The sequence below is a fragment of the Podarcis filfolensis genome, assembly GCF_964270895.1.
Source record: "Podarcis filfolensis genome assembly, chromosome: 18".
Classification (NCBI taxonomy): domain Eukaryota; kingdom Metazoa; phylum Chordata; class Lepidosauria; order Squamata; family Lacertidae; genus Podarcis; species Podarcis filfolensis.
Window position 1 is genome coordinate 8,430,253 of NC_139622.1, and position 22,715 is coordinate 8,452,967.

Below are 22,715 nucleotides of genomic sequence, written 5' to 3' on the forward strand. Positions count from 1 at the left end.
ATGAATAATGATTAAGATTTTTCTAATTATAACTTAAATATCCACAAAGTCTCCTGCAGACATTAATCGAAACAAGTCCAGGTATGTATTTTAGGGCACTGTTTTGTGAAGTATTCTCTGCATTTTCCCCATGCTTTTTGAAATTCTTGTCTAGTATGATCTCTAATTGCCTCTGTTAATCTAGCCAGTTCAATATACTCTAACAGTTTGTCTTGCCGTTCCATTTTTGTTGGCACAATTTCTTTTCCCCAGTTTTTAGCAATTAGGATCCTTGCCGCTCCTGTGGCATAGAGGAATATTTTCTGATCTTCTCTTGCTATACCTGCGTCTGTTATCCCTAGTAGAAAAGCTTCTGTATTTTTTATAAAGTTATACTTAAACATTTTTTTAAGCTCGTCATACACTATGTTCCAGAAGCTTTTGATTTTTTCACAGGTCCATCAAACATGTATCCCCTCTGTTTTACCACACCTCCAACACAGATTTGTTTTTGTCTTATACATTTTAGCTATTTTGGTAGGTGTTCAGTACCATCTATAAAACATCTTGATTAGATTTTGGGACCTTGAGACTCTTGTCAGTGGATGGGATAGCATCAGAGCAGGATTTTGCAGAGGGAAAACAGTGTTTGGGGCAGAGCACTGATGTTCCGGATTTCATACGTTTAAAAGACTTTAAAAGGCTCGTTAAAGTAATAAATGTTGGAAATGTCAAGAAAAAGAGGGAACATTTTATCACATGTGGTGGGAATGCAAAAAGGTGAAAAGCTTCTGGGAGATGATATATAATGAGATGAAAAAAATGTTGATATATACATTTATAAAGAAACCAGAAGCATTTTGACTGGGCATTGTTGGGAGTGACATAAATAGAAAGGAATGTAAGCTTTTCTTATATGCAATAACAGCAGCAAGAATATTATTGGCCCAAAAATGGAAGCAAGAAGAATTACCGATTGAAGAATGGAGGGTGAAATTAATGGACTATGCAGAACTAGATAAACTAACAGGAAGGATTCGAAACCGGCGGGACCAGAAATTCACGGAAGACTGGAGTAAATTTACGGATTATCTGAAAAGTATTTGTGAAGATCAGACGATGTTTGTAGGTTTGCAAGAAGTTTTGTGAGGAGTAGTATTGGGAGTATTGCAAAAATGGAGAAAGGGGAGGATGATTTGTTAAGAGATGTAAAGGCAATATAAAGTTAAGAAATGCATAAGAAGTGGTTAAAATGGTGGATCATCAGAGGTGCTGATGGAAGTCTAAAAAGATTGTATAAGTGATAAGTTTCGTGGTACACTTGATAATTTATATGTTAAAATCAGTAATATATATATATATATAGGCTCGTTAAAAGAGCGGTTATGCATTTTATGCTGTGCAGAAAACAGGATGATGATGTTTTAATAAAATAGTTGCGAGAAGTTCTATATTGAGGCAGATGTTTATTTTGAGAACTGAGATTTATGTATGACGACGGATTTATATATATTTATTTTCTACCCTTCCACAGAAGAGGCAGTGTCTTATCATAGCTTTTCAGCTGAAGCAAATTACAGATGATGGTTGACTGTTCTCTTTTCAAGTTTGAGAAACGGCTTTTGAAATGTTGTTATCAGTGTTGAAAATGTTTTCACACACACAAACTTCACTAAAAACTTCCAACATTGTTGCATATTGTGCCTGAAAATTATGTTTTATTTGGCTTCAACTGGAGTGGGGAAAGGTGCAGGGGGGAAAACACTGCAAAGGATATCATAGGACTTAGTAATTTTTCTGCCCATCTTGACTAAATAAGATCCCTGCATTTTGCTACCAAAAAGAAAAAGCCTTTTTCTCATGCAGTCTTAAAAGCGTCCAATTTTCCCCAGAATAAAAGGCTAATCTACATTGTTCGCTGAAATAAAATATTTTTATTTTTCACCTTTATTGCATATTGGGAGAACTGGGCCAAAATGAACAAGATGAATTTCAATAGCCACAAATATTGTTCCACATTTTACCTCACCATTTTATGGAGGGGGGGGTTATTAAAAGAGGGGAAATGACAAACAAAAGTATTAAAAGGCTATCTCAGAATGAGCAGAATGCCTTTCCCATCTGAAAGACATTTTTTAAAAAAAGGTTTTAATAAATTTCACCTCACGATTTTAAGGAGGGGAGTTATTGAAAGAGGGAAAATGACAAAACAAAATTACTAAAAGGCGATACATCCTATCTTGGAATGAACACAATGAAAGGGACATTTTTTTAAAAAAAGAGCATTTCAGACATTTTACCTCACCAATTTAAGGAAGGGGGTTGTTTAAAGAAGGGAAACGAGTCCTGTTTGGCGCAACTCTTTCAAATATACATAAAAACGAAAAAGAAATACGGATGTGCCATCTCTACATCATTGGTTCACTATTATGATTGTTTATTTTTTGTAGGGATGTCTTTATCTCACTTAAATTGAACTGGACATATGATTCTCAATTTGAATATTGATTCGACCTCCTTAATCTACCCACAACTCTGGCGTTTTCCTGAGGGGAAAAGCCATATTCCCTCAGAATTGTTTCTCTCCTCAGAGCACGGAGGCCGGGACTTCGGGAGACCTGTGTTCTGATTGGCTCTCTGCCTTTGACGCATTCTCCCATTGGCTCTGAGGGGTGCTCCTCTCAGAAAGCTTATATATTACAGTGGACGGTCGGGTTGCAGACGTGATTCGTGCGGGATGCACATTTGCAACCCGCATCTGTGCACACTTGGGTTGCGATTTGGTGCTTCTGTGCATGCACAAAGTGCAATTTAGCGTTTCTGCGCGTGCGCGGCCGCCGAAACCCAGAAGTAACCCGTTCAGGTGCTTCCGGGTTTCGGCGGTCCACAACCCGAAAAAAAAACACACAACCTGAAGCGTCTGTAACGTGAGGTATGAGTGTGAAAGGATCGAAGATTTTTGGGATATCATTTATAACAAGTTGAAGAAAATGTTCAAGATCCCATTCCCTAAAAAACCCGAGGCATTTCTATTAGGACTTACGACAGTAAAAATTAAAAAGAAGTTTAGCTGCATCAACTGCAGCAAGGATTCTAATAGCAAGAAATCGGAAGGGCGAAAGCATCCCTTCAAAGATCGATTGGCAAGCCAAATTAATAGAGAGCAAATTAATTAGCAAGGAGAACGCGAACAGTGAGAGGAAACTGAACACAAGAAGTTCATAAGGAATGGATAATAATTAAGGAATATCTCAAAGGGTACTGTGACAATAAAAGCTTCCTGGCAGATACATACAGAATGAGCCATGCAATATAAAATATTTGTTGGAAAGTGTCAAATTAAGTCAAAGAAAAACAACTTTATGTAACTGTGTAAATAATAGTTTAATTGCAAATCAGTACAATGGGCTTAGTTGGACATTTCTTCACTGATTCACACATCAGATATAATTATGTTCTTTTTCTATTTGCATGCTCATCTCTTTTTCTTCTGTTCTTTTTTCTATTTATACTCTTTACAATCGCTACAATTCATTGAATGTAGTCGGTATTGTACGCATGCATTTTAAGGTTTTTCTTGTTCAATAAAATTTAATAATATTTATATATATGTTTCAGTATCTGTACCAACATCTGACCAATGAGGGATTTGTCAGCAAATGGCAGAAAACCATGGCTAAAAAAGCCACCTCTATTGGTCTGTCTTCCCCCCAAGTGTATTACCTGGGTTATGAAGGCGCCCAAAAGGTTTTAAAGCAAAGATTATGGGATAATGCACACAGTGACTTGTGATCTCGGTCACACGCAGTCTCTAGTCCGCTGGCAGCAGGAGTTCAATATGGGCATGTCTTTGAGTTAACATCTTACATCAAAAACCTGACAGTACCAAATTATCGAAGGCTTTTCACCAAAGCCAGACTAAACGTCTTTCCTTCTGCAGTGTTGCATGGCAGGTTGAGAGGAGTTCCCTACCAGGACAGACTTTGCTCGTGTGCTCAAGACATCGATTCCATAAAACATATTTTGTTGCACTGTGCAAAATATGAGCAAGCCAGGGCTGAACTGATACTACCCTTGCTGGTACCTTTCCCGGGAAAATCAGAGGCTCACTATGTCAGGTTCCTATTGGAAGACCGGACAAATGCTAGAACATTAGCAGTGGCAAAGTTTTTATCGGTGGTTGCAAGAACCAATGAGCCCTATATTCTAAACAAAATGCTTGATGAACCTTGAGGTAGGCTGTATGAATTGTGTATTGATTTGTAATGATTTGTTGGGTCTCTGGACCGTAATAAAGATTGATATATATATATATATATATATATATATATATATATATATATATATATTCAAAATTGTGGGATGTTTTATACACGGATACAATCTCCCCCCATTTTCTCAGTTTGGAGTCATATACATGGGGGCATATTATACACAGAAAAATACGGTAATTTTGCATGAGTGCTAGTTAGTGCATGAATGAGTTACGGCCATAGAGTTGTATTCCTAGACTCAGGCCACACCCCCTCACCTCTGGTAAGGGAGAAAGTAAAGCTTTTTCTCTGCCTTTCTCTCTGCACCATGTAACTGGCCAAGAATGATGTGCTCAGACTGGATGCTTCAAACTATATTCTGTATTTTATACCCAAGAATATTCCATGTGTGTTCTCCTTTGCTGCTGAGAATGTGCTGTGTGCATGTATCCAGGAAGAAGTCTCTGAAAAGGAATACTCTATAGTAAAAAAATTCTATCGTTGGTTCCATTTGTATTTATAATTTCAGGAGACTGTTGTAGGAGAAAATGGTATTTGAAAACAATCTGTTAAATCAATAAAAAATTGATCAACAGATCAGAGGAATTCAGATTGAAAAATAATATTTAATAGACTTAGTTTTCTGCATTGATTTTCCTCGTTAGATGATCTCTACTGTTTTGCTGGGGCCTCAGAAGAATAATGAAGCATTTGTGGGGCTAAGATGCAGCCCAGGAGACCAGCCCCGGAGGCCAAGATGGAGAAGATCTCCACAGCCACCATGAACTTCCCCTTCGTACTCAGGTAAGTTGGGACAAAGGAGACCCAGACACTGCAAAAGACCAGCATGCTGAAGGTGATAAACTTGGCCTAATTACAGCTGGCAGGCAATTTCCTAGCTAGGAATAATAATAATAATAATAATAATAATAATAATAATAATAATAATATTTATACCCCGCCCATCTAGCTGAGTTTCCCCAGCCACTCTGAGCGGCTCCCAATTAAGTGTTCAAAACAATACAGCATTAAATATTAAAAACTTCCCTAAACACGGCTGCCTTCAGATGTCTTTTAAATAGAAGATAGCTGCTTATTTCCTTCACGTCTGAAGGGAGGGCGTTCCACAGGGCGGGCGCCACCACCGAGAAGGCCCTCTGTCTGGTTCCCTGTAACTTCACTTCTCGCAATGAGGGAACTGCCAGAAGGCCCTCGGAGCTGGACCTCAGTGTCCGGGATGGACGATGGGGGTGGAGACGCTCCTTCAGGTATACTGGGCCGAGGCCATTTAGGGCTTTCAAGGTCAGCACCAACACTTTGAATTGTGCTCGGAAACGTACTGGGAGCCAATGCAGATCTCTCAGGATCGGTGTTATGTGGTCCCGGCGGCCACTCACAGTCACCAGTCTAGGAAAGCCACCGTGAAGCTGATGAGAGACCCATGTAACCCAAAACAGTGTTAAACATGGTCGCTGAACCTTCATTACATTCCACTACATCTCTCCAACAGAGGAATAAAAGTCCATGTTTAGGAATGGAAGAGAGGTTCCTAGCCAAACTGCACAGATAACAGCTTGTGCCAGAGGACAGGCCAGGACAATGAAGTTTATCAGTTGCTTCTTCAACAGTTTTTGTGCCATGTTTCCTGGCTTGGTAGTCATGAAGGCCAGAACTGTTGGGATGCGTCCGGGGAGATGGGGGCATTTGGCAGGCCCCCAGCTGGCGCCAGCCACCGGCCGGCAGCCAGGCGAACTCCGGTTCTTGGAACAACATAAAGCAGCGACTCAAGCCTCAGAAGCGTTCAGAAGCTTAAGCACACAAGCCAGGAGAGATAAGAACTCTTTGCAATGGAGGTGGCGGACAGAGACATGTGTAAGCAATATTTACAGGCGTTTATTCGGGACGCAGGTGGTGCTGTGGGTTAAACCACAGAGCCTAGGACTTGCCAATCAGAAGGTTGGCGGTTCGAATACCCCCCAAAATCGGGGTGAGCTCCTGTTGCTTGGTCCCTGCTCTTGCCAACCTAGCAGTTCGAAAGCACGTCAAAGTGCAAGTAGATCAATAGGTACCGCTCTGGCGGGAAGGTAAACAGCGTTTCCGTGCACTGCTCTGGTTCGCCAGAAGCGGCTTAGTCCTGCTGGCCACATGACCCGGAAGCTGTACGTCAGGTCCCTCGGCCATAAAGCGAGATGAGCACCGCAACCCCAGAGTCGGCCACAACTGGACCTAATGGTCAGGAGTCCCTTTACCTTTATCTTTATTCAGCATAGCTCAGGAACAAAGGAAGAAACATGTCTGCTTCCCTTTGTGTCCAGCAAAACAGCAGCAAAGCAAAAGCAATATACAAACGGAAGTTCCCAGCAAGCCTGTGCTGGAAGTAAACAGGCATGTGACACACTACAGTCATGCCTGTTCCTTCTAAGGTGGAACGAAACTATATCCTAACAAGAACCACCGTGACAGCTTTTGCCAAGATGGAAGAAATAGAAACTGAGAAGGTGATGCCAAAAGCCTTGAGTTCTTGACCGGGAAGAAGGTGGGATATATGTATATTAAAGGTAAAGGGACCCCTGACCATTAGGTCCAGTCGTGACCGACTCTGGGGTTGCGGCGCTCATCTTGCTTTATTGGCTTAGGGAGCCAGCGTACAGCTTCCGGGTTGTGTGGCCAGCATGACTAAGCCACTTCTGGCGAACCAGAGCAGTGCACCGAAACGCCGTTTACCTTCCCGCCGGAGCAGTACCTATTTATCTACTTGCACTTTGATGTGCTTTCGAATTGCTAGGTTGGCAGGAGCAGGGACCGAGCAACGGGAGCTCATCCCGTCGCAGGGATTCGAATCGCCAGCCTTCTGATCGGCAAGTCCTAGGCTCTGTGGTTTAACCCACAGTGCCACCCACGTCCCTCATATGCATATTACTAATATATAAAACTACGCCATCAAGCTGGGTGTGTGGGCCAGCATCTCCCGCTTTCTTCAGCAAGTGGTATTCAGTCATCCACTGTCTCTTGCATACTGAGCGTAACCCTATTAAAATACTGACCATCATCATACCTCACGGCATTGTGCTCCAGATGTTTTGGACTACAAGTCCCATCAGCCCCATCCAGCATGCCCAGTGGTCAGGGATGAAAGCAGCTGGAGTCTAGGAACTTTTGGAAAGCACCATGTTAAGGAAGGCTCCTTAACAGCAGTTACAACACAAAAAAAGCCACCAGCATGATGATCTAGCACCGAGGGCCTTCTGGCAGTTCCCTCACTGCAAGAAGCCAAGTTACAGGGAACCAGGCAGAGGGCCTGTGGAATGCCCTCCCACCAGATGTCAAAGAGAACAACAACTACCAGACTTTTAGAAGACATCTGAAGGCAGTCCTCTTTAGGGAAGCTTTTAATGTTTAACAGACTACTTTGTTGGAAGCCGCCCAGAGTGGCCGGGGAAACCCAGCTAGATGGGAGGGGTATAAATAATAAATTATTATTATTAGCATCCCAAGGCTAGGGACAACAGTATCATAGGCCCCAAGAACAGCACCCCACAGTGAAATTTGGAAACTATTCCAGTGTCCTGCTGTGAACACTTACTTGTAATCCTGTTCCAGAGGAGGTCATGAAAATTTAAGATTTCCAAATACAATCTCTTCGAGCTTTAAAAGCGCACCAATAGTGATGTCCCCCGGTCTGTACAGTGGTACCTCAGGTTACATATGCTTCAGGTTACATACTCTTCAGGTTACAGACTCCACTAACCCAGAAATAGTGCTTCAGGTTAAGAACTTTGCTTCAGGATGAGAACAGAATTCGGGCTCCGTCGGTGCGGTGGCAGCAGGAGGCCCCATTAGCTAAAGTGGTGCTTCAGGTTAAGAACAGTTTCAGGTTAAGTACGGACCTCCGGAATGAATTAAGTACTTAACCCGAGGTACCACTGTAATAGGCACCTGGAGCTCAAAAGGCCTGGTCAAGAGGCACGTATCCCTCTGTGAAATTTCAGCTGCCTGAGGCGGAAGCCAAAAGAGCGACAGCAGCCACATCATTGGCAGGATGAAAGGAACCTTTTCCTTGCATGCCAGCAACAAAACTGGGTACAGAGCGCAGAAAGAAGCTAACTATGCAGGTTCTATCTGGGGCTATGGAGCAGCGCAGGGAGAGATGGTCAGACAACAAGGTGCTTGTTCTGCATCCCAGCCGCACCTGGAAGGCCTCGCATTGCATCATTATCACAAACATGTTTTGCTCTTTGTTATTGACACGGTGGGTGGAAATCCACAGAGGTTTAGCAAGAATTACTGTCATTCTGATAATTCCACTGGAGAAAAATAACCACAGCTTTGAAGCTCTGGACTCACATTCAAAGAGGAAAGTCTTAAGTTTGCGTCATTCTCTACTTGTTTGTGGTTAGTTGGACTCAGGGGATCGGCCTTATTTGCCAGGTCCTGATCTTCAGCTGATGTGGAGCTGAGCAGCAGTTTCCAACCCAGGGTTTGCTTGTGGCAAGCTTAGTTAACTCTGGCTGGTAATGAATTCAGTCCCCCGAGGCTGCCCCATAGGCAGGAGAGGTTTCTGCAAGTTTGGAAGCTTTGCCAACTGGACCTTTGGATATATGGTGGAGGGGAAAAACAACCCATACTCACCTATGGTGTAATTAACACAGACGTTATTCTTCACACAGGAAATTTAGCCTGGGAAAACTCAACCTTGGCTTTTGTTGTTGTTGTTTAGTCGTTTAGTCGTGTCTGACTCTTCATGACCCCCTGGACCAGAGCATGCCAGGCACTCTTTTCTTCCACTGCCTCCCGCAGTTTGGTCAAACTCATGCTGGTAGCTTCGAGAACACTGTCCCACCATCTCGTCCTCCGTCGTCCCCTTCTCCTTGTGCCCTCCATCTTTCCCAACATCAGGGTCTTTTCCAGGGAGTCTTCTCTTCTCATGAGGTGGCCAAAGTATTGGAGCCTCAGCTTCAGGATCTGTCCTTCCAGTGAGCACTCAGGGCTGATTTCCTTCAGAATGGAGAGGTTTGATCTTCTTGCCATGGGACTCTCAAAAGTCTCCTCCAACACCATAATTCAAAAGCATCAATTCTTCGGCTATCAGCCTTCTTTATGGTCCAGCTCTCACTTCCCTACATCACTACTGGGAAAACCATAGCTTTTAGTATACGGACATTTGTTGGCAAGGTGATGTTTCTACTTTTTAAGATGCTGTCTAGGTTTGATTTAGCAGGCTCTTCTCTAAAATCTTTACCGCCATGCATCCCAAAAGCAACATTGAGACTGGAGGCAAGTCTCCCTTCAGTAGAAGTATGGACTTGGCAAAGAACTTGGCAAAGAACTTCTGGCTCTGCCTAAACTCAAATCCCCCCGGTTTACTATCCCTAGTACTTCAAGACTCCCATTAAAGTGCTTGGCTTAAAACCGTCTATCAAAAACTTCACTCTTGAGGCCTATCCCCACAACACCTACTCACTATGGGCCCTACTAAAGCAAACAGTCTAACTGGTAAATGTCTAAAAGATATCGAGCATCAGAACAACTTGGCCACTACAGTGGTGCCTCGCAAGACGAAAAGAATCCGTTCCGCGAGTCTCTTCGTCTTGCGGGTTTTTTCGTCTTGCGAAGCAAGCCCATTAGCGGTTTAGCGGATTAGCGCTATTAGCGGCTTAGCGGGCTTAGCGGATCAGCTGATAAGCGGCTTAGCGGCTTAGTGGATCAGCTGTTAAGCGGCTTAGCGGCTTAGCGGATCAGCTGTTAAGCGGCTTAGTGGATCAGCTGTTAAGCGGCTTAGCGGATCAGCTGTTAAGCGGCTTAGCGGATCAGCTGTTAAGCGGCTTAGCGGATCAGCTGTTAAGCGGCTTAGCGGCTTGGGAAAAAGGGGGGGGGAGGAAAAAAACCCCGCAGGAACTCGCAAGACATTTTCGTCTTGCGAAGCAAGCCCATAGGAAATTCGTTTTGCGAAGCACCTCCAAAACGGAAAACCCTTTCGTCTAGCGGGTTTTCCGTCTTGTGAGGCATTCGTCTTGCGGGGCACCACTGTATAAGGAAATTCTGCCCTTGGTATGTTCATTTTCCACCTCTCCATTTTGATTCTCTGGCTCCATATCTGCACAAACTTATTATCCCAAAATATAGACGTGCTTTTACACTTGCAAGACTGGATGTTTTGCCATCTGCTGTCAATTCCAAAAGATCCCGCCTGAGAAACGTCTTTGCCCCTGTGGAGATGGTAGCACCGAAACAGTGGCACACGTCCTCCTGTCTTGTACTCTCTACAAAGACCTGAGGAACGAGATCCTCACCCCACTCGTACTCACCATCCCAGGGCGCTCAACCACTGCCACAATGCCCTTTCTTCTATCAGATCAAAATGAGCAGATAACAGCAAAGGTTGCTAGGTTCATAGCAGGGGCAATCAGAATAAGGGCCACTAACTGATGGCTGATTCAGGACTTTGAATTGTGCTCTTATATCAAATTCCCTTTTCTGCATATACTGTAATGTTTTACTGTTGCTATGGCCATTGGCTAATGCGAATAAAGTTTTAACTTGTTCTCTAAAATCTAATATAGATTAGAACAGGTGCCTTGGGGGAACGCTATAGCACCTGTGGGTGCTGGATTGGTGACTCCTGATCTAGCCTGCAATGATTATGCATTACTAGGCCATATCACCAACAAAAGTCCGTATAGTAAAAGCTATGGTTTTACTATATGGGGGGATTCGAACTGTCGACCTTCTGACTGGCAAGCCCTAGGCTCTGTGGTTTAAATGAGTATTTAAAATTAAGGTGTCAAAAAAGGTTTTTTATGGTCCATATAGTTAAAGCTATGGTTTTCCCAGTAGTGATGTACGGAAGTGAGAGCTGGACCATAAAGAAGGCTGATCGCCGAAGAATGGATGCTTTTGAATTCTGGTGCTGGAGGAGACTCTTGAGAGTCCCATGGACTGCAAGAAGATCAGACCTCTCCATTCTGAAGGAAATCAGCCCTGAGTGCTCACTGGAAGGACAGATTGTGAAGCTGAGGGCTCCAAGACTTTGGCCACCTCATGAGAAGAGAAGACTCCCTGGAAAAGACCCTGATGTTGGGAAAGATGGAGGGCACAAGGAGAAGGGGACGACAGAGGATGAGATGGTTGGATAGTGTTCTCGAGGCTACCAGCATAAATTTGACCAAACTGCGGGAGGCAGTGGAAGACAGGAGGGCCTGGCGTGCTCTGGTCCAGGGGGTCACGAAGTGTTGGACACGACTAAATGACTAAACAACAACAGGCCATATCACATTATCTTCGCCAACCCACCTGAGCTAGCCAACTTTTGGCGCCGTCCTGGGTGCCATCTTAGATTTCAGTTCCACACAGAAACAACTTCGGACTCTTGACAGGCCAAACTTCCGTGGGTGACACAAACATGTTTTTCTCCGCTTGTGTCGAGAAGGGAATCCGGCACTATGTCATTAATTTTTTCTCCTATGGAGTAATAAGAATAATGGGGGGGGGGGTTTGCTTCTGAACCCTTCCCCGCCCAAAGCGCCGTGGGATATCTACTCGCCAAGTAAACAGCAAAGTCTGAACAAAACAGCCTTATTATAAATACACCCTGAACCTTTCCAATTGGGAATGCGATGGAGAAGGGGGCGACTTGATGTGTGGCTGTTTTGTCGCTATTTAAAAAAACAAAACAACTGCATCTCGGCTTCGTGATGAATCTGTTTCTAAGCTAGGAGGAGAGGTCTCTTCATGCCAGTGATGTTAATTTGGCTGCTGCTGCTGCTTCTGTTTTGGCTTCTGCCTCAGGTAACCAGCATGGGCTCCAAGAGCAAGTGTCTGTTGACCAGGCCTTTCAGACACCAGGAAGACTATTACAAGCCAGGAGACCTGATTGTGGGGGCAAATCTACCCCTCATCAGCGCCGTCGACTTGATGAAGTCCTTCTACATTCCTCCCCAAGACCAGGAATACTGCTCTGACCAGTAAGTGCCCTCAGGAAAGTTCTGGTTTGCCCTGGCTTCAGTGATCTGCATCAAGGGGGATGCTGACATCTGGAATTCCCTGGTTCAGATTCCCCCCCCCCCCCGAATTATCTGAAATTACAACTTTTTTTAAATTATATTTTTTCTTCATTTTCAAATACAAATTTATACAACCAAATCTCATTTTATCACATGTTTTCCATTTTTGACTTCCCTCAGTTTCTCTGCCAATCTTCCGTTTAATTTATATTGTAAGCGCATTTCTAAACTTAATATTGCCTTTAAAACTGTCCTCCCCCCTCTTGTTCCCTTTTTTACAATACTCCTCAGTTCTTCACAGAGCCTCTTGGAAACCTACAAGCGTTATCTGTTCATCACATAAACTTTTCAAATAATCTGTAAACCTTCCCCAGTCCTCGATAAACTTATAATCTCGCTGATATCGAATCTTCCCTGTTAATTTGTCCAATTCTGCATAGTCAGTCAGTTTCAATCTCCATTCTTCCACTGCCCTGGTTCGGATTTTGAACCTGTGCCGCTCATAATGGGTTACTTTAGCCCATGTTTTCTTTTAATCATAATTTTTTAAAAATTGATTTTCATACCATTTTCAAATAATTTCACCTGCCACTCCATTTTAGTTGGTATTTCCTTTCCTTCCCACCATTTAGCTATTAACATTCTCGCAGCAGTAGTTGCATACATAAATACCTTTCTGGAATCCTTTAGAATATCTGCAGCTATGATGCCTAAGAGAAAGGCTTCGGTTTTTGATAAAAGTTAATTTGGACTTTTTTTTTAGCTCGTTATAAATTATTTCCCGAAACTTTTTTCATCTTACTACATTTCTACCACATGTGGTGCATTGTTCCCTCAATTCTTTTTATTATTATTATCAAATGTTTTATTTAGGCATACTTACAAACAAACAAAATAATAAGATACAGACACTTAACCACAAAATTAACCGAAAAAGTAAGAACAAAAGGAACATAAAATACCACACCCATGTGACTTCCCTCCACCAGTTCTTATCATCTTTAAATCATTTAAATTTAAATTGCATCTCATTTATCATTTATAAACCACAGAGCCTAGGGCTTGCTGATTGGAAGGTCAGCGGTTCGAATCCCCGCGACGTGGTGAGCTCCCATTGCTTGGTCCCTGCTCCTGCCAACCTAACAGTTCGAAAGCACATCAAAGTGCAAGTAGATAAATAGGTACTGCTTTGGCGGGAAGGTAAATACCGTTTCCGTGCGCTGCTCTGGTTCGCCAGAAGCGGCTTAGTCCTGCTGGCCACATGACCCGGAAGCCGTACGCCGGTTCCCTCGGCCAATAAAGCGAGATGAGCGCCGCAACCCCAGAGCCGGTCACGACTGGACCTAATGATCAGGGGTCCCTTTACTTTTATCTTACTCATCATCCATTATGTGGGTTGTGCATGGATACACACACACCTCCACTTTCCCCAATTGCAGGGATATGCCGGTGCCCAAGAACTACCAGCACATCCTGGCCCTGGTGTTTGCCATCGATAAACTCAACGAGGATCCGGCGCTCCTTCCCAACATCACACTGGGCTTCCGTATATACGATGACAAAGAGAACGTGAGAAGAATCTTTCAGGACAGCCTGTCTCAGCTCTCCACACGGGGGAAACTGGTGCCTAATTACAAGTGTGATCGGCAGGACAAACTGGTGTCCGTCATTGGGAGTCTAGACATCAAAGCGTCAAGGCAGATGGCATCCGTCTTGGGCACCCACAAGATCCCACAGGTAAGGAGATTAATCTGGGCTAGATGGAAGTGAGCTGGAGAGCTCCGTGGCATTGCTGCAATGTATAATAACAGCAGCAGCAACAACAACAAAAATAATATAATTTGTACCACACCCATCTTTATTATATTATTATTAATAATAATAATAAAGGGATAAAACATCAAACATTAAAAACTTCCCTAAACAGGGCTGCCTTCAGATGTCCTCTAAAAGTCATATAGTTGTTTACTTCCTTGACATCTGGCGGAAGGGCGTTCCACAGGGCGGGCGCCACCACCGAGAAGGCCCTCTGCCTGGTTCCCTATAACCTCACTTCACGCAGGGAGGGAACGGCCAGAAGGCCCTCAGAGCTGAACCTCAGTGTCTGGGCTGGACGATGGGAATGGAGACGCTCCTTCAGGTATACTGGGCCAAGGCTGTTTAGGGCTTTAAAGGTCAGCACCAGCACTTTGAATGATGCTCAGAATATGCTTTCATTGGAGTATGTAAACCTGATGGCAGGAGCTTCCTGCAGGTAATCAGAAGCCACGCTTTTGAACATTTTAGAAGTTGAATGGATTTCCGGAACAGATTTCGTTCGACTTCCGAGGTACGACTGTATTCCCAAAGCTCAAGAAAACTTAACCCCTCACTTTGTCAGCCCACATAAATCCTTATTCGTGAATCAATGATCCGTACATACAAGCCATCTCTCCTGCTATTTTTCACACACAAACGACTGACTGGTTTTAACAAACACGAACTCCTCTCCACTAAGCGTTCCATTCCTGCCCAAAACACACAGTGTGTGTGTGTGTGTGTGTGTGTGTGTGATAAAAGGTAAAAGTAAAGGGACCCCTGACCATTAGGTCCGGTCGTGACCGACTCTGGGGTTGCAGCGCTCATCTCGCTTTACTGGCCGAGGGAGCCGGTGTACAGCATGTGGCCAGCAGGACTAAGCCGCTTCTGGCGAACCAGAGCAGCGCACAGAAATGCCGTTTACCTTCCCGCCAAAGTGGTACCTATTTATCTACTTGCACTTGACGTGCTTTTGAACTGCTAGGTGGGCAGGAGCAGGGACCGAGCAACGGGAGCTCACCCTGTCGCGGGGACTTGAACCGCTGACCTTCTGATCGGCAAGTCCTAGGCTCTGTGGTTTAACCCACAGCGCCACCCATGTCAAGCAAACTTTTAAAATAAAGCTCTTCTTTTTTTCAGCTCGGTTATGGTTTGTTGAACCCTGTTTGGGGAGGACAAAGCTCCTTTCCTTCTTTCTACCGGATTGACCCTAACGAAGCCTCGCAGTACGTAGGCTTAATCAAGCTCCTCCTCCATTTCCACTGGAATTGGATCGGGGTCTTTGCTCCAGATGATGAGAGGGGCCAAAATTTCATCCAGACCCTGCGGCCCATGCTTGCGGAAAACGACATCTGCGTCGAGTTTTTTAAAACGATTCCTCGGGACGACTTGATGCGCGACGCCATTTACTTTGATGACCCGCCTGTTTATCGCTGGGAAGCCGAAGTGGCGATTGTCTTCGGGGACAACGTTCTCATCGAGCAAATAACAGGCCGCTTCTACGCCCACAAGAAAGAGACTTACGAGTCGAATTGGAACGTTTGGACAATTTGGATCCTGACTTCCCACTGGGAGTTTTCTGCGATGGGAGTCCCCTTCCACTGGCGGTCTCTAAGGTTATTGAGCGGTGCTCTGTCCCTCAGAGCTCACGCAGGAGATGTGCCGGGCTTTGGAGATTTCCTCGGGTCCTTGGATCCAAGGCAGCCCCGGGGGGACGTATTCCTCCGCGACTGGTGGGAAGGTGCGTTTTACTGCGAGTTTGTCATAACGGACCGGTTTCCTCCAGAGGAGCTGAAAAACTGTACCGGGGAGGAGAAGGTGGATGACTTGCCCCCGATCTTGTTCGAAAGGAGAATGACAGGCCGCAGCTACGGGGTCTATAATGCCGTCTATTCTGTAGCACACGCGTTGCACGTTTTGCACTCGCCGGGGTCAAAACGGAATGCGGCGTCGGGTGGCAAAAAGCTTCTGGATCTCCAGCCATGGCAGGTAACAGAATCTCTCTGACTTCAGTGCCAGATTTACGCATAAGCTAAACAAGCTATAGCTTAGGGGAGCACTCTCTTAGGGGGCCCCACAAAATTTAACAACAACAACAATCTTTATTATGGTCCAGAGACCCAACAAGTCATTACAAAGCAATACACAATTCAGACAGCCTACCTCCAGGTTAAACAAACATTTTGTTCAGCATATTGGGATCATTGGTTCTTGCAACCACCGATAAAAACTTTGCCACTGCTAATGTTCTAGCATTTGTCCGGTCTTCCAATAGGAACCTGACATAGTGAGCCTCTGATTTTCCCAGGAAAGGTACCAGCAAGGGTAGTATCAGTTCAGCCCTGGCTTGCTCATATTTTGCACAGTGCAACAAAATATGTTTTATGGAATCGATGTCTTGAGCACACGAGCAAAGTCTGTCCTGGTAGGGAACTCCTCTCAACAAAATTTAAAGGGGGGAAAAACTGGATGTACATTTCCAAAATATAAGATAAAAAACGAATAAAATAAAACCTACACACAGCAACAGTGTTTTGTGTTGTGTAGGCTCCCGTGTTGTAAGTAAGGGGTCAGCAAATTTTTTCAGCAGGGGGCCGGTCCACTGTCGCTCAGACCTTGTGGGGGGCCAGACTATATTTTGAAAAGAAATAATGAACGAATTCCTATGCCCCACAAATAACCCAGAGATGCATTTTAAAGAAAAGCACAAATTCCACTCGTGTAAAAACACCAGACAGGTCCCTCAAATAACCCAAAGATGCATTTTAAATAAATGCACACATTCTGCTAATGTAAAAACACGCTGATTCCCAGACCATCCGCAGGCCGGATTGAGAAGGTGATTGGGCCGGATCCGGACCCTGGGCGTTAGGCTGCCTACCCATGGTGTAGACAATATTGAGCTCGATGGGCCCGATGCTTATTTGGTATGGGGTAGCTCCTTATGTTTCAGGTCTCTTGCATCCGGAATCAGCCCACCCATTATCTTAGTATGTCTGCCATTTCAGATCCACGCGACTTTAAGGAACATCCGCTTTAACAACAGCGCTGGAGATGAAATATCTCTTATCGAAGACAGTAAGAGATCGGTTGACTGGGATATCCTGAACTGGATCTTTTACCCGAACGGGTCTTCAGCGAAAGTGGAAGTTGGAAGGGTGGGGCTTGCGGCTCCCCCAGGCCAAGACTTCACCATTAACTCAGATGCAATAGTGTGGGGTGCCGAGGTGGGTAGCAGGCAAATATTCTTGGGGTAATGGAGAAACAGAGAATCCTTAAGCTCAGTCCCTTTGGAAATGGAAGACTGGGGCATATAAAAAGCTTCATCAACAATTTGGTCCTGGATAAATTAACATTTTAACTGAGCCTTTATCTTTTCGATAAGAGTATTTCTTTTCCCCCTGTGTCGATGAACCATTTTCATCACAAAGGAAACTTCTTTTGAGTGCTTCTACAACCTCTTCAGTATTCTTCTTCTTTGGCGATCCCTCGTAGCCGAGTAAGATTTTCTTCCGTGAACGCGGTTTTAACAGTGACTGTGGAGGCCAATTCTGGATCCACACGTCCTTCCACAGTGGGGACATTGGTACCCGGGCGGGAGTTGATCCTGGTGAGGGTTTGCCAAACATGCCTTCCTCTTAGCACATTTCTCCCTTTCGTCCTGCGTTCGAGTGTCTTCGAATCCCACGACACCTTTGGTAAAGGCTGTTCTCCAATTGGAGCACGCGCAGGCCAGTGTTTCCCAGTTTTTGGTGCTTATACTACTTTTTTTTACATTTGCCCCAAGAGAGTCTTTGAACCTCTTTTGTTGACCACCGGCATTACACTTCCCATTTTTAGAATAGAGTAGTTTGCTTTGGGAGGGACGTGGGTGGTGCTGTGGGTTAAACCACAGAGCCTAGGACTTGCCAATCAGAAGGTTGGCGGTTCGAATCCCCGCAATGACGGGGTGAGCTCCCATTGTTCGGTCCCTGCTCCTGCCCACCTAGCAGTTCGAAAGCACGTCAAAGTGCAAGTAGATAAATAGGTCCCACTCCGGCGGGAAGGTAAACGGCGTTTCCGTGCGCTGCTCTGGTTCGCCAGAAGCGGCTTAGTCATGCTGGCCACATGACCCGGAAGCTGTACGCCGGATCCCTCGGCCAATAAAGCGAGATGAGCGCCACAACCCCAGAGTCGGCCATGACTGGACCTAATGGTCAGGGGTGCTTTTACCTTTACCTTACTAGTTTGCTTTGGAAGACGATAACCAGGCATCCGCACAACACGGCCGGTCCAACGAAGCTGATTTGTATTAGACAAATATTGATGCTGTTGTAGACGGTTAAGAGACCAAATGCAGTATAATGCAGGAATACCAATCGAATGTCCCTTTTATCCCTTTTAGACAAACCGTTTTGCCAGATGTGTGGAGAGGTGCCTTCCAGGGCACAGCGTCAAAGTGAGAGAGGGCAAGCCTGTTTGCTGCTATGGATGTGTCCGTTGCCCAGAAGGAACCTTCTCTAATCAGACAGGTAGCTCATTCCCCCCCCCATTTTTTTTAAATTAAAGATTTTCTTGTTTTACAGAAGTATGTGTAATGTCTCTCATATTTTTTCCGTGTAACATTTTTACAAATCAGTTTCATTTGTTGAGACATTGGGGGGGGGAGGGGGAGGGGGGAAGATGGGGGTGTGTGGGTGAGGTTGGGTGGCGATGTTTCTATTTTGCTTAATGTATGTAGATTGGACTTGTTATTTCTTTTCTTTACCATTAGAACTGTTTTATAAAATTGATGAACATTAGAAAAATGTTGGAATGAAATTACTTGGCTTTAGCAAAAATGTTTAAAGAATTATGAAAGAATGTTATGGTTATGAGAAGCTGGTAAGGACAAGATTTAAGTTTTAAGCTTTAAGATTTATCTTATTATAGAAAGATAAGACTAAAACAGTTTAGGGTAATGTAATGACAGAATATTATGAAATATGGAAAGGATTTGCTGGGATAATTAACAACTAGGATACAAAGAAAGGGAGGAGGAGGAGGTCTAAGAAAGAAGGTAATGACAGTTGAGGATTTGGAAATAATGAATTTGTTTTTTAAATGTTTTTAATTGTTTGTGATGTATTGTTGTATTTTTTTCTCTTTTTTGTTTTTTGTTTGAATCTGCTTTTTTTGTCTTTATTTTATTTTGTAACATTTTGAAAATTCCAATAAATATCATTTTTTAAAAAAAAGTGTGGTGTAGTGGTTAAGAGCGGTAGACTCGTAATCTGGTGAACCGGGTTTGCTTCCCCGCTCCTCCACTTGCAGCTGCTGGGTGACCTTGGGCCAGTCACGGTTCTCTGAAGTCTCTCAGCCTCACTCACCTCACAGAGTGTTTGTTGTGGGGGAGGAAGGGAAAGGAGAATGTGAGCCGCTTTGAGACTCCTTCGGGTAGTGATAAAGCGGGATATCAAATCCAAACTCTTCTTCTTCACCTCATTCCAAAAACAGTGTCTGTTGCCATCACAGTTCTTCTGTCCCACAATAATAATAAATTGCCAAGGGGTCATCTCAGTTACCAAGGTTTCTTTTATCCTTCTTCAATTATACACCCAATTTTGCAATCTTCTTTGCAAACATTCAACCTTAAGTTTTTAGAATGCAACATCTTTTTTTAAATGTGTGTTAAAGCAAACGTGCCTATGTTCCACTAAATTGTACGCTCCATTGATTTCTAATAGGTTGACTCCTTGATAAGTGGGGAGGATTGCCGCTTAATCTGATTTTGAATATACCGTACTTTTCTGTGTGTTAGACGAGGGTTTTTTTTTACTCGAAAATAAAGTAAGAAGTGGGGGGGGGGTGTCCTCTTATACATGGGAAGTGCAGAGGGGGGGACGGGCAATTGGTTGCATCCACGAGCAGGATCTAGCGATTGGGTGGGTGAATGGTGTCTGATGCAAGGGCTGCTTTGGATAGGCTGCCGCTTTGTCAAATGGGCAAGTTATCTGCAGATGTGGCAAGGGCTGCTTTGGATTGGCTGCCGCTTTGTCAATTCGGCTTCTGTCACTTGCGATTGTTAGCGTTTGTCAGTAGGGTGAGTGATTTTTGGTTCGTCATTCCCTCCCCCCCCCCAAAAAAAGCTCAACAACTCAGTGCCATCTCCCCCCATTTTCTTAAATTTGAGCCCCCCAAAATAGTGGGCGTCTTACACATGGGGCATTTTATAGACGGAAAGTACAGTAAATTGTTTCATCACTGTGAGTTTATTTGTATGCAGCTTTTCCATGATCGAACCATGTTCAACTTTGAACATGGTTCAATCATGGGAAAGCTGCATACGAATAAACTCACGATGATGAAACAGATTATATGCAGGGAAACAAATCACAGCAACATCTCAAGCTTATGCACCGTCACGAAACAGAACACAACTGTAACGAAAAGTCACAGTAATGTCCATATAGGGGAAACAAACACATCATGCAAATAAACACTAAAATAATGCCCAACAATAAAATACAAAACTGCTTCTCCAGTTTTCAACGCTTGGTATTTCATTTTTCATTTTTAAAAAGAACCCACAGTGTATAAAAATCATAAAATCACCAAATGAGAAACAAGGATGATTGATACCAGCCCAGAAATTTGGTTCGGGTCTGAAAAGACTTGATTTTTTTTTAATGCAGTGGAAAATTGTACTTTTGGCCCCACATAATGAGGTGGAAGAAGGATCCCTCAATCTCTCTGTGACCTGAACTGGTCAAAACAATAATTTATTTTGTCATGCCTGAGATACAGTGGTACCTCTGGTTAAGTACTTAATTCATTCCGGAGGTCTGTTCTTAACCTGAAACTGTTCTTAACCTGAAGCACCACTTTAGCTAATGGGGCCTCCTGCTGCCGCCACGCGATTTCTGTTCTCATCCTGAAGCAAAGTTCTTAACCCGAGGTACTATTTCTGGGTTAGCGGAGTCTGTAACCTGAAGCGTATATAACCTGAGGTACCACTGTACTTAAAATGGTGGCTTGTTTGTTCCAGATGCAGTTCAGTGCGTCCAATGCCCAGACGATCAGCACCCAAACGAGAAACGAAACCAGTGCGTTTCCAAGAAAATCAACTTCCTTTCCTATCATGAGATCCTGGGCTTTGTTTTGGTTTTCCTTGCCCTTTTCTTCTCCCTACTCACCTCTCTAGTCTTGGCAACCTTCATTAAACACCGAGACACACCCATTGTCAGAGCCAACAACCGGGACCTCACCTACGTCCTTCTCCTCTCCCTCCTGCTCTGCTTCCTCTGCGCCTTCCTCTTCATCGGCCGACCCGGAAAGGTCACCTGCCTTCTCCGACAAACGGCTTTCGGCATCGTCTTCTCTGCTGCCGTTTCTTCCATCTTGGCCAAAACCGTCACCGTGGTCCTGGCCTTCATGGCCACCAAGCCAGGAAACACGGCGAGGAAACTGCTGGACAGACAACTGACCAACTGCATTGTCCTGACCAGCCCCATGATCCAAGTTGTTATCTGCGTGGTGTGGCTAGGAACCTCCCCCCCGTTCCCAAACTTGGACTTTCATTCCCTAGTTGGAGAGATTGTAGTGGAATGCAATGAAGGTTCCGTCGCCATGTTTTATTCTGTCCTAGGTTACATGGCCTTGCTGGCCCTCGTCAGCTTCACGGTGGCTTTCCTAGCTAGGAAGTTGCCCGACAGCTTTAACGAAGCCAAGTTTATCACTTTCAGCATGCTGGTCTTTTGCAGTGTCTGGGTCTCCTTTGTCCCAACTTACCTGAGTACGACGGGGAAGTTGATGGTGGCTGTGGAGATCTTCTCCATCTTGGCCTCCGGGGCTGGTCTCCTCGGCTGCATCTTTCTCCCCAAATGTTACATTATTATCCTGAGGCCCCATCTCAACAGCAGAGATAATCTGATTAGGAAAAGTCTGTCCAGTTGATATTAGAGCACAATATACAGGGGGTATAGGTTTTAGAGCCCATGCCAGCTGGGGCCAAAACACTCTGAGCTTTCATTCCATAGTATGTGCTATGCAACGTATATCTGTATCTTGCTTCTCCAGCAAGTTCGATTTTGTGTACGCTTTCCTCCCTTTCCTCCGTTTACGATATACGATATCTTTATTGTCATTGACCCATGCAGAACAATGAAATTGAAAAACTACATAAAACATTCAAAACCCCCTAAAAACTCTGAAACCCCATTTTAAAATACACTATACTATAGAGACCCCTTATGCTGTGTTTAGAACCAGAATTGCATTTGCATAGAAACTGTTTCTCAGGTGGCTAGTCCTGGCCTTTATAACCCTATACCTTCTTCCAGAAGGCAGAAGCTGGAATATTTGCCATAGTCCTGTCAGGTAAAGGTAAAGGGACCCCTGACCATTAGGTCCAGTCGTGACCGACTCTGGGGTTGCGGCGCTCATCTCGCTTTATTGGCCGAGGGAGCTGGTGTACATGGGTCATGTGGCCAGCAGGACTAAGCCGCTTCTGGCGAAGCAGAGCAGCACACGAAAACACTGTTTACCTTCCCGCCGGAGCGGTACCTATTGATCTACTTGCACTTTGATGTGCTTTTGAACTGCTAGGTTGGCAGGAGCAGGGACCGAGCAATGGGAGCTCACCCCCTCGCAGGGATTCGAACCGCCGACCTTCTGATCGGCAAGTCCTAGGCTCTGTGGTTTAACCCACAGCGCCACTCGTGTCCTG

General features: G+C 44.5%; 1 protein-coding gene across 1 annotated transcript; it reads left to right on the forward strand.

The window, feature by feature from the left end:
• The first annotated feature begins 4,977 nt into the window (after positions 1-4,977).
• On the forward strand, positions 4,978-21,963 carry LOC310753313 (vomeronasal type-2 receptor 26-like). Its single transcript, XM_083594461.1, has 7 exons — positions 4,978-5,036; positions 12,018-12,193; positions 13,672-13,969; positions 15,170-16,018; positions 17,038-17,256; positions 18,414-18,540; positions 21,036-21,963. Exons 2-7 carry the CDS (start codon positions 12,027-12,029, stop codon positions 21,941-21,943), a joined length of 2,568 nt encoding a protein of 855 aa, XP_083450587.1. The 5' UTR covers positions 4,978-5,036; positions 12,018-12,026; the 3' UTR covers positions 21,944-21,963.
• The last annotated feature ends 752 nt before the right edge of the window (positions 21,964-22,715 follow it).